We start from the raw sequence: 16,710 nt of genomic DNA, 5'->3' as shown, positions 1-16,710 counted from the left end.
GTTTCTGCAGAGAAGAGATCAGTCCTAACCCTCCATTTCCCCTCAAGAGAAAGTTGTAGATGAGGGCCCCAAGGAAAGAGACCCTGGATGAGTCAGGGAGAGGGATGGAAGCAGGAGACAACACAGCTGGCTCTCACAGTTTTATTTAAAGACATCATTTTCACAGCCACCCAGAGCCCCAGACCACCCTCAGACAGCAAATCTCCACGCACATCTCCCCCCACTCCTGATTAATTAATTAATTATGYAATTTAATAATGGAGTGCTACCTCTCTGGCTGCCTCTGGAGGCAGGTCCTTCTGTACCCAGCACTGCTGGATGCGGGACAGGAATCCCAAGGACCGTGGCTGCCAGGTGAACAAGTACTGCCAACTTGCCTGTTTTGGAAGGTTTTTTGAAAGAAAAAAGTCTCTGCCTCCAAGCAGAGACTTGAGCATTGCTTCCACCTTCCAGGTGCAGCTGCTGGATGTGAATGAAAGCGCTGACAGCCAAATATGTAGATACCCAGGAAAGTGTAGCACCATGCTGCATGCAGAGCTCCCACGTTGCTTTACACAACTGGGTCCATCCCCTTTTTTTTTTTTTTTTTCCCCAATGAGGGATTGAGGCACACAGAGGTTAATAAAAAATAAAACAACAATCTAGCTCCAAGTCACGTGATGCACTGAGTCAGGGTTCAGAGGAGAGAGCAGCYCTCCCCAGCCCTGCTCCCCACACACTGGCACTGCTGCTTCCTGAGGGGAAGGGGGAACATGCACACTGAGACTGGGACTGTGCCTTGGCATAAAAAAGCAGCCTGAAGAGTTGGGGGAAAACCAGAGAGAGATGGGTCAGAGGAATGGCTGTGGGAACAGAGCTGGAGTGAGCGCTGAGCTCCCCAAAACAGTGCCATCCCTTGGGATGTGTCAGTCCCACMGAACAGAGCTGCAGGATGCTCCCACCACCCACAACCCTTCATAGTGCTGCAGCTTTTGGTCGTCATCTTCTAGGCAGCACAAAAGAGACACAATTGAATCCTTGTTCTGTGCCAGGACCATGGGACACRCCATTCCCTGTGGGCCTGAGCCAGGGAAGTTTCCCAATAGTGCTATCCCCTGCCAAGAAACACATGCACAACACTTGAAAGGCCAAAGTGCAGAAAGAYTGTGGAGTGCACGATGAAAATTGCTCAGATGAGCACTCTGTCTCCCGTCACACTCAGCYGAGGGACACTGGGAACAGAAATAAACCACTTGGAATAACTCATCCAAGTGAGACAARCAGGGCCCTACGACAACCTCTTTGGAGGGATGTGGGGCAAAACCGACTCCCCAGCATACCAGATTTCCCAAAGAGCCTTGGACCAGCAGASAACCCCCTCCTGGGATTTTAAAGCAGACATAGCCCTGCCTGCTCTAGCAGCAACAGCATATTCTGCTTCTAAGGTCCAAGTCCTGGACATGCATTAACTCTGTAATCCCCAGCATGCTCAGGAGAATGGCAGCCAAACAATCAGCTTGAGGGCAGCTGAGGAAGGCTGACAAAGACTAGAACAGTCAATGCAAAGAAGCAAGAGTATCTCCAGCCCTTTGAAAACTCATCTTCATGAATCTGAATTCTTTGGTGTAGCAGCCAGTCTGCCGTGTCCCAGCAGCCAGCACTCCGTGGCATTTCCGCAGTGACAAGAATGCAGTTGCAGCTCTTCTACTGCAAGTTTTGTTTCGTCTGTGGCAAGATAAGTGTGTGTCCTTTGATGACGCTACACTCTGCTCTTCCCTCTGCCCTCTCTGGTCTCCTGGGACCAGGAGCCCACACCGACGGCAGAGGGATGACATGGAGGGGTGAGGAGAGAATGCCCAAGCCCCGTGTGAGTGCTCCAACCACGAACAGTGGGCATGGGAAGGCTTAGCTGCACTGGAGTGACCAGTGAAAGAGGAACCAGTCCCAGAGATGGAAGCCAAGGGGCCTGGGTGGCAGCTGTGGGGATGTCACGGGCCAGTCCTACACTGTCAGTGACCACAGGRACTTCTGCCAGCACAAATACAGTCAGGCAGAAAGCTCCTGACCAGGTTATAAGGTTACAACATGACCTATTTGAGCTCCAGCCTTGGCATTTAGCAATATGTGCTATCCAGATTAACCTCACATTAAATGAAAATTTACTGGGTAACTGCTTCCTCCACTCCCTTCCTCCTCCCCATATCAATGCACCTCTCACTCTTCCMGAAGCATATGGCCACCAGGGAGTCAGCTTTCAGCAAGTAACCTGCTTTTAAAGGTGTAACTGCCTAATCCCATTCTGATTGTGGGCTGATGCATTCCGGTAGCTGCCAGCTTCTCCCACTGTTTGCTGCTACCCCTTCCTTGTCCTAGCACTGGTGTTATGCATCCAGGCAGTGAGGCAGGCCAGGCTTGATGCCAGCTACAAACCAGTCCCTGGTTATGTCACATGAAACTGAGCAGGACCACAGAGCAGGGGAGATGAGAGGCTGAGGTAGCAGAGCACAGCCAGCAGCTTGGAGCAGGTCAAGCAATGCAAACCTAATAWTAGAGCAGTTTAAGCCTCCCTGGAATTGCATCCTACCTGAGCAGGCATTTTGCAGGGGTAAAATACAAAATTTCACCTGCCCTCAAGAGCCACAGCAAACGGGAACTTGGGAAAAACAGCAAGAAACGAAATCATGGTAAAGGTGACATTTTCCCTGGGACTCTGCAGGGCAGAGGAAAGGAAGAGCCTGGAGTTATACTAACAGTCTGCAGTAAGGAATTCAAACAGGGGCAGTCATGGTGCATGAGTTAAAAATTAATGGGATCAGGCAAATATCATTGCAGAAATYCCAGGCAAGCAGTCTTTGGCTCTTTCCAGAGGCGAAAGAGACAAAAGATTTCATAGCACCAAGTAATGCCACACAGTGGTTCAGGCAGTAAGAAATCCCAGCTCCAATGGAAACTGCAGGAGGAACTTGGCTAGGATGTGGCCAGGCTACACGGTCACCATCCTCTACTGTGCCCACAAATGAAGAAAGACAACTGACCATAAGCAGTCAAGGACATGCTTGGCATAGCTCACTTGTGGCATGAAGTCCCACAGAGAACACCAAGGCCAAGAGGGAGACAAGCACCAAACATGGTATCATGGGTGTGGTTGACCACAATGCCTGGAGTCCATAGCCCCCAGCACATGCAYAGACACCAGTGAGTTAAACCAGTTCCCAAAAGAATTGATGCCTGCTCAGGGATTTCAAGTAGTTGTTCCCAGGCTCTGGAGCTTACACCAAGGCTACTCCGGCAGCTGGGACAGACACTCCCTTTTCCTGCTGGCCAGGTCCACTATGGGGGTGAGTCCGTCTCCTATATCACTACATCCCCCTGCATCTTAATTGTTCCCAGTCAACAATCAGCATCCAGCAGCACACGCTCAGGAAGAGGTCAGGAGCCTTGGCTGCTACCACAGAGCCCACAGGGACCCTGACTGGTTGAGAATAGAAGTTGAGAGTYTCTTGGTCATGCACACAGCTGTCCCTGCAACTACTGCCCCAAGCTAAGCCTGCTGTACAAGGCAGCCCAGAGTGCTCCCCATTGCACTTCACTGCGCTGACGAGGAAAATGGGACWGAGTGTAGGGCAAGAGAAGCCTCACTACAGAGCAACTGACTGACTTTACAGAGGAGTAGCTGCCACCGAGGCTCCAGGAACCATCTGATGGAACCATGTGCAGTGTGATTCCAGTGTGGAAACTGAGCACATGAAAACAAGTGGTGACTGTGGGGCATTCCCTCCCCTTTCAACCTCCTCTCCCCTCCTCAGCAGGCCCCATCCCAGGAGTCACTGTGTTTGCACAGTGAAGGTGACAAGCTGCAGGCCACCAAAGCCTACCAGCTACACATTGAGACAGTTGTCAGGAAAGTAGCAGCAAGACTCTCATTGGTGTTTCTCCAGAGGAGCATTTCAGGACTCTTGCATCTTGGGCTTCTGCAGCAGAGTTCTCCTGCTGCCAGCAAAGGCCCAGCAGAGTTCTGACCTCCCCTGCTGAGAAACACCATCCCCATAAGCCAGGAACAGTTGGCTCCAGTCCTTTTGTTCAGTGCAGAGRCAGGGAGCTGGGTATAATCCCTGACTGCTGTCAGCAGGCACTCGTTGCTGGTGGCTCATGTATCCCTTCCAGCCTGAGCGAGGCAAGGAGACAAACACGGCCTCAGCCAACGAGCAGGTCAGGCTCCCCACGTCTCCAAGGCTACCTGAGCCGAAGCTGGCTGAACCAGGTGCTGACAGCACAATCCACACGCATCACCAGCGAGATCCCCAGCAAGAGGCAGATRCTGCTCACCACAAAGCCCAGCGACTCAAAGAGGAACCTGCAGGCACAACAGATGCAGTTAAGGATACAACAGCCAGCATGACTACAAAGACAGGCTGCTGCCCCTAGCTGACTGATTTTCCTGACAATGAGAAGCTGGTAGCATCCCACATCTAAAACCTRAATTACATTCACTCCCCAGCAGTTACTGCCTGAAACCTGGAAGCCAACTCTTCTGGTTGAGAGGCTGCTCAGGACCTGTTGACGCAGGTGGGATTTTGAAACCATCAGAGGCTGAAGCCACCCCTCACACTGAGTAGTTCAAAGGTTGAAATGCTGGTGCAGCATTTCTGGGTTTACCACTTATGATGTGGTATCCCTACCTTTGGCTCTCCAACCASAATATTCTCACCTTACAGGTGGGCTCTGTGTTTCCTTGCAAATTAAGAGGAGGAGAAATTTATAGGCCCCAGCCCAAGTCTAGCTTCTGAATTTCAAGCAAGAATTAGTTAGGGACAATCCTACAACCACTACTGGATGAGTCAGAAGATCAGTCGCAGGATCTTCCAGCATTACTCTGTGAACTCTAGTCAAGATATCAGGGATATGAGCCTGAACCCAGCATCAGAGCAACTCYTGGGACTTACTTTGGGGCAAAGACTTTCCAGACCATGAGGTGTCTCCTTAGGATCATAGCTGCACAAACACAGGCCAGAAGCTGTGGGGAAGATCAGGAAAAGCAAGTTACAAGTGACTCTGGAGAAACSGCCTGGCCAGTAGGTTCACATCTGAAAGGTAGTACTAAACTGTTCACACTTGAGAGGCTGGTGCAGCATACACCAGGAAGGAGCAKCCTAAAGAGGACTTCCTTCCATGATGTTCTCAAGTCAGGAAACACAAGCAGCTTGGGTACATGCAGGCCCTTGTGCGACCGGGCTAGCCAGCACAGAGGAGAGCTCACRTTGTGGCTAACCTGACCTTCTATTTCACTGAGAGGGGCACTTCTGCTCTCCTTCTGCAGGGTTTGCTTCTCAGTTGCACTGTCTCTGGTCTGACAACACAGGAGAGTGATTTGAAAGGATAGATCCCAGAAAGCTATTAATTGCTTTCACAGGACTACATTTTCTGGTGTTTAGTACCCTATATCAACACAGCAGCATCAACACATATGAAAAACAGAGCTGGTGTGAGACAGGAATGGTCAGGAAGACAGGGCATAGAATGACAGCCCTACAACTCCTCAACAGACATTCCCACCCTAGGCACATGGTATGAAAAGCAGCCTAATCCATATGGSAGCTTCCATACTGCAGCCCTTCCCAAAGCACAGAGCAAAGGGCATGGCTGAGAAGGAACCTGCTCTTCCTCCTGTAACCAGACCCCTGGGCCTGTCTGACCCTTTATCTCATTGGAGTGCTCCACAGTTCTCACAGCACACCAATTTCCTCCTAGACAGCCTTTCCCACAGCCACCCYGCCTCTGCCCGTACCTGTGCCCCAAGGACAAAGAGGTACTTCAATCCCAGCCGCAASAGAGCAGTGGAGAACTTCTCTGGAGACTCCCGCAGCCTCATCTCCATCATGTGCTCCTCCACCTCCTGCAGCTCCTCCCGGGACTCCTTCTTGGGCTTCTTCTTCTGTGAGCTGGACATCTCACACACAAAGGGCCACAGCAAGAGCAGCGGGCAGCCAACTACCTCAAGGACAAAGGTACATGAAGTTATTGGAGCCCAGGAGGTGAGGAGCAGTCTGGGCTCTGCCATCCTGCCCTGCATGTACAGGAAGCATACACCGCAGCTCCAGGCCAGGCTGCCTTGGCCCCATATGGGGACAGTGAGGATGGTGCTGCTCAGTTGGTGCTGGAGCCTTTATTGCCTCATGCTCAGCTTCCAGCTCCATAGCCCAGGAAGAAATTGATTTACCTGCAAAGAGGATATGGGAGGCAAAGGTGTTGGCGCCCACCAGGACAGCAGGCAGGAAGTTCGTGCTGTGGTCAAGGTGGAAGCCCACAAASGCTGCATTCCAATGGATGGCTGGGAAGATGGGCTGGTGGCCTGTGGAATAGAAGAACTGGGAAGCAGCAAGGAGCCAGGAGATGACTGCATACCAGGGCACCGAAAATGGCTCTGAGAGATAAGAAGACAAAAACAAAGGCAGGGAGTGAGGATATCAGCATCAAGCACCAMAATCCAAAAGAGCCTAGTGACCTTTCTTCCAGGTTCCCTTCCAATGCTGGCTCTTTTGGGAGAGAGGAGCCAGTCCAGCTCCCACCACAGATACAGCAAGGGGCCAGTATTCCCTCTGCTGGCATCAGAGGCCCTGCTACTGGACTCTGTCAGCACCAGTGGGTTTTGTTTTGACTGTTCACATCCTAGACAGAAGAGATGGGTATAGAGCTCCTTTCCCTAACCCAAGACCTCCTCCTCCCACATTCACATCCCTGCTGCATGCACCTTTCTTCTACTAGAGGATTAAAGCAGCTCTAGAAAAGCTAAGAGTATCCTGAGGATCAGTGCACTTAAAACTGGACCMAATTTCTCCCAGTGGAATTAAGGCAACATGCAGTGTAGGTGCAGGTCCAGTTCGCACATCCAGTGGTTGCTCTACTAAGCCCAGACTCACCAGCATCTCCAGCAAGGCCTCTGGCACATGTGTGGATGTGCAGCAGCACAAAGGCCTCCACGAAAAGGAGCAGGAAGGCGAAGCTCAGCCGCTCGCTGTGCAGAAGCATCAAGAGGAAGCCCAGGAGGGTGAGGGCTATGACCAGGGCTGCYGAGTACACGCTGCCCAGCCCATATGCTGCAACGGTGGCTCTGCAGCTGCCCCGCTCCAGCCGGTTCTTCTGAGACTCCTGCATTCTCTTGTAGATCTGAGGGATGACGTGGAGGAAGTCAACTTCGGAGCTGGGAACCCCCAGGTAGGGTGTGACGATGGATCCTGCCGACTCCCGAGTGTCCTTTGCGAACACCGTCATGGGATTGCACAGTAGGAGCAGCAGTCCCACAGATGCTAGTCCGTAGACAGCCCAAGGAAAGACAATAACTGCCACCTGCACCAGCTCCTGAAGCTTGCCAAGAGAGTCATCAGCACTGGAGGCAACAGCCCAGTAGCAGGCAATGCAGAGGACCACCAGTGGGAAACCCCAGCGCACAAAGAGCACGAGAGGGTCTGAACTGTTCAGGTTGCCGTARTGCCTTAGCCAGCTCTGCACTGCATACACCAGCCCAGCCAGCAAGGCCACGCACAGGAGGTAGAAGAGGTTCTTGGCCCGTGTGTTTCTCAGGCTGGCAAGCGGGGAGAGGAAAACAGAGGGCCGGCACTGAGGAATTTCTTCACGGCACTGGTGGAAGAAACTGGAGAGGCGCACGCAGACCAGGAGCATGGCCACGAGGCACAGCAGGTACCAGATCTCTCTCCGGTAAGACGAAAAGCCAAGGAGCTGCTGCTTGGGACCTTCTGGCACAGTTAGGCGACCATCCCAGTGGAGCTTCCCTACTAACAACATCACCAGAGAGGCCAGCAAGAATGGGGCCACCCGTGCCTCGGCCACAACAAAGCTGTCGGAGAACATAGCTCCACAGCGGAAGAACAGAATGCCCATAGGGAAGGCCAGCCTAAGCCATGCTCGCAGCCTCTGCCTTGGGCCACTGCTGGCCAAGGGTGGCTGACTGCCTGCTAAACGGGTTCTCTTGGGATGCTGGCCCCACCAGTGCCAGAAAAAACCCAGCTGAGAAGCAGCAGCTGCCCATGACGACACCAGGAGCAGATCCAGCTCCTCCTGGGTGAAAACATGGGCCAGCCCAAGTAGAGCAGCACCCACGAGGCCCCACAGCAGTGGGTACAGCAGGCAGCTGCGATAGAAAGAGTGTGAGGATGCGGCCAGCTCTGAGGCCATGTAGCAGAGCAAGCAGGAGGAGGCAATAAGGATGCAGCCCCCCACCATACGCAGGGGGTGGAAGCGGGCCCAGGACTGGGTGCACACAGCCCGTGCTTCCCGCAAGTAGCGCTGGAAGCGACCGATGAGGCCTCCCAGCCTGGACTCCAGCTCTGGAGGCACCAACATTGTCCCCTGCACCTGGGCCAGGAGCTGCGTGTGCTCCTCCACAGCACTGGAGAAGAGCTCCTGCAGGTGCTGGAGCTGCTCTGCTGGCAGGTCCTGAGCCACCAGCGAGTAAGACTGCAGGAAGCGATCCACCTGTGGGAGAAGGGACACAGGATCAGATAGCAGAACTGGGAACACTGCAAACAGGATTTACTGCTTCACATTGCTTCTTCAGAATGACCAACCCCAATTTACCAAATCCTGCCAGAGCAGACCTGTCCCCAGCCACATCACCCAGTGCTGGTCACACAAATCCAGGATATCACCACCAGGAAACTCAATCTCTCTGCCAAAGTAATATCCCTCTCAAATGCATCCATCCCAATAGCKACATTGACCCCTGCAGCTACACCTYTGATAACACTGTGCATCAATAAGGACTTTTACAGAGTCTTTGGCAGCAATAAGGCAAATGTCCTCCAGAAGTTCAAGTCATTACTATTAATGACTTGTAAATATGCATCCCATATTGAGTTTTGCAATTTTGTCTGAGGAAAAACATCAAATTAAAAAGGCTATAGTGTATCAAACCAAATTGCTTCCTTTTCTTTAAAACTAGCACATTAATCCAGTGCACCACAGCTTAAGGAAAGGTCATTCTTTTTGCTTTCTACTTCAAGAAGACATGAACAGAGGCAGCTATGATCCCAAAGTCATAAAAGAAGACTTACAGGGGCACTAGAAGGGTAGACTACCTGCACATACATCCATCTGCTTAGCAGCCTAGATCTGCTCCAGTCCTGAAATACACCCCTAACTTCACACACCTTCCAGAATCAGTCTGCCCTTGCTCATGGATGGCAGACACATGCACTGGCTCTCTCACAGTCCTCCCTGGAATACCATGGCTTCTTCAACACCACTGTTATCAAGCTAGAAACCTTCTCAAACAATGAGCGCAAATATTTAAACAGGCACGACTGGATAATGCAATTTCTAACAGATGATGACGGATATCCTCAGTGATCAATGGACACTAACACACATTATGAACTTTAAATGTCAAAGCACTCTGCTGCTCTATAAATACAAAGCTGAGGGGTTGAATATTTCTGTCTTCCCATCAGCAATCATATTCTCTCCAGCTCCTCACTGGCTTGCACCAGTGGCATCCCAAAGGCACTCCAAGGAGGTGACTAGGCCCTGGAGGAGTTGCTCCTATGCTCCAAGCAATTTAGAGTCTCTCAAAGACAGACTGGCTCTTAGCTGAGATTCCTGCCTTGCAATGGCTGTGGCAAATCTGGCTCTGTAGCATGACTAGAGCCACAACAGACGGCCCTCACATCACCCACAGAGGCTCTTACTTAGCCTGCTCCAATGCTTAGGCTTCTTTCATACCTGGTGTAGAGGAATAACASCAGTCTCATTCAAATTTTGTCATTCTGCTCCTGTGGTTCTGTATTTTGTTGCACTTTGTGTAAATTGCTCCTTCAGTATCCTACTTTAGTATTACCTGGTATGTGGTTATTTCTTTCATTTAGTCCTTCATTACTATTTTCCTTCTTTCACTAATCTAGAATAGCTTTTTTGTTAACATGCTTCTCCTTCAAAACTGAAGCAGTATCAAAACCTCCACTTTTACTCTCAAATCTCCAATCACAACACTTGCTATTGGTCATCTTCAGACCAGAGGAAACAGTGTCCCCTATTACCAAATCTGCCTCTGACCATCTAGGTTCCAACCCTCCTCCACCTTCCCACACAGTATTTTCCACACCACAGCACTAAACAGGTMGCTCTCACTTCTCTTTGGGGAAAATGTTGCTGCCTTTTACTGGATCAAACACTGCAAGGATGAAATGCTTAAAAATAARTTCCCCATGAAGATAAAAGCATATCACCATCCCACCTCCACCTAACAGAAGAGGTTTGTGCTTAAAAACCCATTCCTTCTCCACTGCAGCTCAATGGGAGGCCTAGCACAGGCCRTACCTGCTTGGCATTGATGTGATAGACTGACAGCTGCTGCAAAGCTGCAGACACAGTGTCACCATCCCCGGAGAACAGCTCAGCCATCACTTCCCCAATGTTACTGTATGGGATGGGCACACCCAGCAGCAGGGCCACAGTGGGCACCAGGTTCACCTGTGGAATGGTCTCAGGCTCCTGGAGAGACAGGGAAGGAATTGGAAATTCAGAAGCAACACAGCAATGCAGCTTTTCACTCAGGCGAGAGGACAATGGGGAAGGTTTAGGTTGAATATTAGGAAAAGGATCTTTACCCAGAGGGTGGTAAGGCACTGGAACAGGCTATCCAGGAAAGGGATCACAGCACCGAACCTGACAGAGCTCCCTAAGTTTGGACAATGCTCTCAGGCACATGGTGTGACTCTTAGGGGGTCCTGTGTAGGGCCAAGAGTTGGACTTGATGATCCTGATGGGTCCCTTCCAACTCAACATATTCCATGATTCTACAGCGGATTCCCCATCCCTCTCAGTCTAAACAATGCCAACTAATGCAGTGATAAGTAAGAGCCTGCTTCTCACCTCTGGAGGGCCACTGCCAAAAAGGGGTGTCCTGCTGTACACAAACAGCGCTGCGTTCACTTCCTTCTCACTGTCACCACCRTGGTCTCCAGTTTCTGTCATGCCATGGTCCCCAGCCACCAGAAGGAGAGTGTCATTCCCCAGGTGATCCACCAAGGACCTGTCACCGAGATAAGAAAGGTCAGCTCCTCCCTGGGCAAGGGTCCAACTAACCCAAGTGGGAGAGGACACCCCCCCGCCCCCAAGCCTGCCTGCACCACAGAGGTGAAGCCCACAAAAGGGTATGAGCAAAACTAAACRCTGATGCAGAACTGTAACAACTAAGCCAGGGACCAGCGTGCTTTAAAGCTGAACTGAAAATTCAGAGCCCTAAGACAGAGTGGACAGATCTTGCTTGGGTCACCAGCAGACAATGTCTTCAGAGATCTTGACAAAATGAAATAGAGAAGAAAGGTTCCTGACAGGTACAAAATTTTAGGCTGCTTCTATTTTGGGTCATATATCATGTTATGTGAGTCACCTCCCACTTCAAAAGAAAAGAGATGGGATTAGTCCTTGAAGGATGCACTAGGTATGACACAATATATACTGAGTACTCAGATACAGCAGAACAAGTTAYCAATTTCTTCTAGCAGCAAAACTTCAAGCAGTCCTAGGTATCAAAAGCTGCAGCATTTTGGGCTGAGACACATCTGCATGACTGAAATTTCTTGATCCCATCCTGCCCTCTGACTCCAAAGTGCAACTTATAGGTCTCTGTGGTAAATGCAGTACTCATTCCCTAGCAGTACTCATTCCCTAGCCAGGGTGCTCCATCTTTTTCTCAAATTTTAGCCAGATCTCAGTAGGACAATCTCCATGTTAAAGATGCAAAGAGTGAGGCTCAGTTGTACTCCAGCTGCACTATCAGCTGATGGTCTGGTAGAGAACCAAGGCTCCAAGACCTGAAGGCAGCCCTACCTCTGAAACCAAACCTCTCAACATGCATCTATGCAAGCAAGACTGCCCATAGTGGGGGTTCCAGCTGCTGCTGGTTGAAGCTGTTTTCCATGTCAACAGGCTCAGTAAGCATCCCCTTGCTGTCCTCTGCATCTGTAAATTCCCTGGGAAGACCCCTTAAGTCTAGTTGAAGGAACAGGCCAGCTGGCAACCCCTCAGCTCCACCCTAATCACCTGAGCATCTCATTCATCTGKGTGAGCTTCTTCGCCATCTCGGGGTGGTCAGGTCCGTGTTTGTGCCCACAGTGGTCCACGCCGAGGAAGTGAGCAATCAGCACGTCCCATTCACCACTGTCCACTGCGGAACAAAAGCAAACTTACCACACACCAGCCTGGGATTCTAAACCTGGATCCTCCTGCCAGAACTTTGCTGTTTCTTCCTGTCCTGCCACTATCACCTCTTGAGGAAATCAATGCAGGTTTTAAGTGAGGCATACTCTTGGCCACAGGTGCCTGGGTGTGATAGCACAGGGACCTCAAAACCTGGAAAGCATCCCAGGATCCCTGTTTTTCCCTCACCAATCCTCAGGAGGGGAACAGTACAATGTCACCCAAGTCATCTTGAACATATCTCGCTGCCACAAACTGAGCTAAACCAAAGCTACGCTCCTGAAGAGGAGAACCCAGAACTCCCCTCTTTACCKGGAGATGTTTTAGGTTGGATTCCTCAATGTACCCCTCTGCATCCCGCCCAGAGCATGGGCCTGGCACAGCAACACGGACCCTAGTTAGAAAGTTACCCTGGTCTCTTCCCTCTTGTTCAGGGCCTTGATACACAAAAACCAGCATATTTGAAGTTAAATGATGGACTGCAGCTCTCTCACAAGGCACATAGACTCGCCTGTGAAAGACCACTGCAGCCTTAGATTCACACACAGGAACAGGAAAGAGCATTTCCTTCAGTCCTGGGACCTCAGGGAGGTGGAAATCACCTAAAATTCACAAATTAATCTTACACTTCATCTTCTTCCCATGACTAGCAAGTACAAATGCTTTGCTGAGAGCAGTGCTGTGTCCCAGCTTTCTAACTTGCGTTTTCCCCAAAGCATTGTGTGCCTGCCTGGGCAGGCATGTGCCGAAGTTAAGCTGCTCCTCCAGCTCCATCCTGCCTGTGTATATTGTAAGACAGATGTATAAGTCTACCCTCATCCCAAGAAGCTGAACTCTATCCCAGACAGAGAAAACATATCTACAGAAATGGTCTGTGGGGTCCAAGAACTGGCTTATCTGTGGAAATGCAGCTACAGCGTTGTTATCCTTGGGCAGTGGTGTGTAATTGCACAATGCTTCTTAGTAATAGAAAAAAAAATTTAGCCCTACTACAAAYTGGCAGTAGGACGCCCACATTAGACCAAGGTTTGTCCTTGCCCYGGTGAAAGAGCTGCTTACCAGTTGGATAGAGATGCTGCAGGATCCCATCATCCACAGTGTGAAGATCCTTCACGTTAAAAGAAGGGAAGAAATACGAGCGGAAAAACTTCTTTGGGAAGAGTCCTTCCCACGTGTCGTCACCCATGAAGACCACTCTCCTTCCTGAGCCAGAGAGAAAGGAACCAATGAGAGACGGAGCCCGCCTGTGCTGTGCTGTTACCATAAACAATGCAAAAAAGCATGGCCAGACTCACATCGGGGTCCAGAGCAATGGCTCCTCTCCAATTCACACCCAAAACTGACCGGAAACTAAAACCACCATCTGGCTGTAAATGACTATGAATAAGGGAGGGATCAGCCCTGTCTCTAAGCCCATGAGTAGCCCTCATCCCAAATCCACTGCACAACCTCACGACTCATCCCTGACCTGAAACATCACCCCTGCAGAATGACTCTTGGGCCACCAAAACACAGGTGGGTGCAGGGGGGTGCAGTATGAAGCAGACAAACCCTCACATGAGGCCTGTGACCCCACTGCAAAATGCAAGGCAGCAGACGATGAAACAGATGACACGAGCCCTGAGCTCTGGCTTTTAAACACAATGGTGATGGTATTCTAGATACGGGAAAGAGAAGGCAAAAACATTGAGGCTTCCCTTTGCCCTCACTCTGCTGAGTGAGTCCAGCCAGTTGTGTTTCCACAGAGCCTCTCCAGTTTGGGAGTAGGAACTCTTTCCTCTGAGGCTGCTTCTCTGGCACAAGATCTACTGGTGCATTTTGCCTGAGATGATTTACTGCATTTGCCCACCTAGCAGACACAAAGCCACATTGCCTTAGCCCACTCCAAGCCTYGGAGGGAAGTCTCTCTAGGCAACAGCCCACTGTGGTCTGTCCACTTCCCTCTACTCCATTATCCCACCATAAAAAGCCCTTTAGAGCTGCACTAAGCACCCCCCAGCAGCACCAAACTACACYGAATGTGGGATGAGGTCACTGCCTCACAGCTGCAGGCAGCTGGCCAGCACAGCACACCTGGCACCACCTGGCACACCTGGCTCCTCCCCCATCATGTGCCTCACACTACACGACCCAGTGCCCTTGGTTTCCTACAGGCATTCCTGGTGGTGACCTTGTGACAAACACCTTAAGTGCAGCCATTTTCACCTSCTTTCTCATCACCTTTGAAGATGATGATGATGAAGCCATGGTCACAGCTACTTCTCACTCCCAGCACAAGCTGGAGACACCCAGCTTGCCTRACAACTCTGCCTTAGGTAACTGTCATTGAGCAGGGCAAAAGAATTAGCTCACAGGGTGGAGCTGTTGTAAGCAGTGCCCTCTCCAAGGAGAAAGGAATCAAGGTTTTGAATACGGGTCAAACAGAGCCAGGGTTTGCATGTGCCCTGTCCCAGTGGGCCACTCACCCGTACACACAGAGCARAATCACAGAATGTTAAGAGGCTGGAAGGGACCTTAAATAGCTAGTTCCAAGCCCCTTCCCAGGGACAAGGACACTTCCCACTAGGTCAGGTTGTTCAAGGCCTTATCCAGCCTGCCTTTGAACACTGCCAGCACTGGGACATCCACAACCTCCTTAGGGATCCTGTTCCAGTGTCTCACCACCCTCATAGTAAAGAATTTTTCTTCTTAATATCTAATCTAAATTTCTCCTCTATCAATTTGTACCCATTTCTCCTCTATCACTACAGTTTCTGAAAGAGAATTCCTTTCCGGCTTCTCTATAGGCTCCCCTCAGATACTGGATGGTTGCTATAGGGCCTCCTTTCTCTTCTCCAGGCTGAACATCCTCAATCACAAAACCATCAAGTTTGAAATAGGCTGTCAAAATTATCCAATCCAATCATCCACATACCACTACAACCCCCTAAACCACATCACYCAGCACCATATCCACAAGCCTCTTCAGCATTTATAGGGATGGTGACTTCAGTATCTTCGTGCAAAACCTATTCCTATGCTTGTGAAAAATCAKTTTTTTATATCTAGCCTGAAACTCCCCTGTCTGAGCATAAGTCCAGGAACGCACCGTTCTGCACCAGCTGTGCCAGCAGGTTGTCCTCCTGGATGGCGTAGGAGGCGAAGTTGCTGCCCACATCGATGAAGGTGGGCAGCGAGCCGGTGGTGAGACCCTTGATGCGCTGCATGGTGGCAGTGGGGGGGTCAGCTCGGAAGCGGTAGAGACGGGCATGGCGGGGCTGGGAAGTGGCCAGCTGGTACAGGACACCCAGCTTGTTCTCGTAAGGCAGCGGGCTGACCTTGGCAGGGTCGAAGCGGGCGAACTCAAAATGAAGGGCATCAATGATGATAAGCACAGCCTTGGAAAAGCGTTGGGGTGCCCAGCAGGAGCCTGGCGGGAGGCTCTGCCTCTCCCAAGGTGGTGGCACGAGTGGGTCTGAGCAGGAGCTGCTGCTGGCAAGCTCGATCCGTGTAAGCAAAAAGCCGCTCATGAAGAGCCCGATACCAGCAAAAAAGAGAAGGCAAACCCAGGCCAGGAAGAGCACCACTGGCCATCGCTGCATCCTAGAGAGAAGGACACGCAGGCTCAGCCTCCAGCGGCTCTACCTGGGCAGGTACCACTCCCTGCCAGCACCCACCCCTGGCCAAACACCTCCCACACCCGCCTGTCCCGCAGCAACCCCCATCAGCCCTGACACCACCCCGACTTGACTTTACTTGGTCCCACGCCGTGTCCTGGCAACCGTCCCACGCAACTCCTTCCATTGCCCCCTGAGCGGGAGCTGAGTCCTGCTCCCTCCCGACTGCCCAGCACCTTCTTGGCATCCRCAGCGTTTCCCCGGCACCCTCAGTCCCCCTCACACACTCCCGGTCCTCCCCTGATACTCAGAGTCGATCCCCTGCACCCCCAGCTCCCGGTCCGCCTCTTCATATCCGCGCCACCCTCATGCCCACCGCGCCCCTAGGCCCCGTTCCACACCGCAGGCTCCTCACAGCCCCTCACAGCCCCTCTTCCCCCCCGGGCCCCGCTCCCGTCCCATCCCACCTGCGGCTCCCGGCGCCCGCCGCCCCCGGAAGCGCCGCGTGTGGCGCCGACCGCGCTAGAGCGGCACCGCGGGGAGAGCCGTGGGGAGGCGCTGCCCCCTGGCGGCTGGGAGGTCTCCACGCGCCTCCCTTCAGGCGAGGCACACTTAAGAACCAAGATGTTGTTTTAATTAATGGATTAATTAATCAGCAGAGGTGTGGTGCGCCCTGTGAGGAGCCTGCTACAGAGAACGCACAGATACGCACTGAGGGGCAGCTTCTGGGAGATGACTGAGGGGATGATAACAGGAGCTCAGTCCCAGAGAGTGACACCCTGAGAGGGGCAGCCTTCCTAGCAGTGGGGACCCCAAATTCACAGAAACATAGAACGGTTTGGATCAGAAAGGCACGTTTGAAATCATCTAGTTACAACCCCCCTGCTGTGAGCCAAGTTGCTCAGGAACCCACCCARCYTGR

At 51.6% G+C, this 16,710-nt stretch overlaps 1 protein-coding gene across 1 annotated transcript; it reads right to left on the bottom strand.

Moving 5' to 3' along the window:
- Window positions 1–127: 127 nt before the first annotated feature.
- On the bottom strand, window positions 128–16,313 carry PIGO (phosphatidylinositol glycan anchor biosynthesis class O). The gene is made up of 11 exons (XM_057369601.1): window positions 16,256–16,313; window positions 15,281–15,774; window positions 13,252–13,395; window positions 12,037–12,160; window positions 10,864–11,023; window positions 10,309–10,482; window positions 6,897–8,469; window positions 6,197–6,400; window positions 5,765–5,967; window positions 4,923–4,993; window positions 128–4,333 (listed from the first exon to the last, which is right to left on the bottom strand). The coding sequence occupies exons 2-11, from the start codon at window positions 15,771–15,773 to the stop codon at window positions 4,213–4,215; spliced, it is 3,267 nt and encodes a 1,088-aa protein (XP_057225584.1). The 5' UTR covers window position 15,774; window positions 16,256–16,313; the 3' UTR covers window positions 128–4,212.
- Between the last annotated feature and the right edge of the window lie 397 nt (window positions 16,314–16,710).

This window comes from Malurus melanocephalus, unplaced genomic scaffold, assembly GCF_030028575.1.
Source record: "Malurus melanocephalus ecotype Western Australia unplaced genomic scaffold, MMel_1.1 scaffold_113, whole genome shotgun sequence".
In the NCBI taxonomy this organism is placed as follows: Eukaryota; Metazoa; Chordata; class Aves; order Passeriformes; family Maluridae; genus Malurus; species Malurus melanocephalus.
This window is presented reverse-complemented; position numbering and strand designations above follow the sequence as displayed.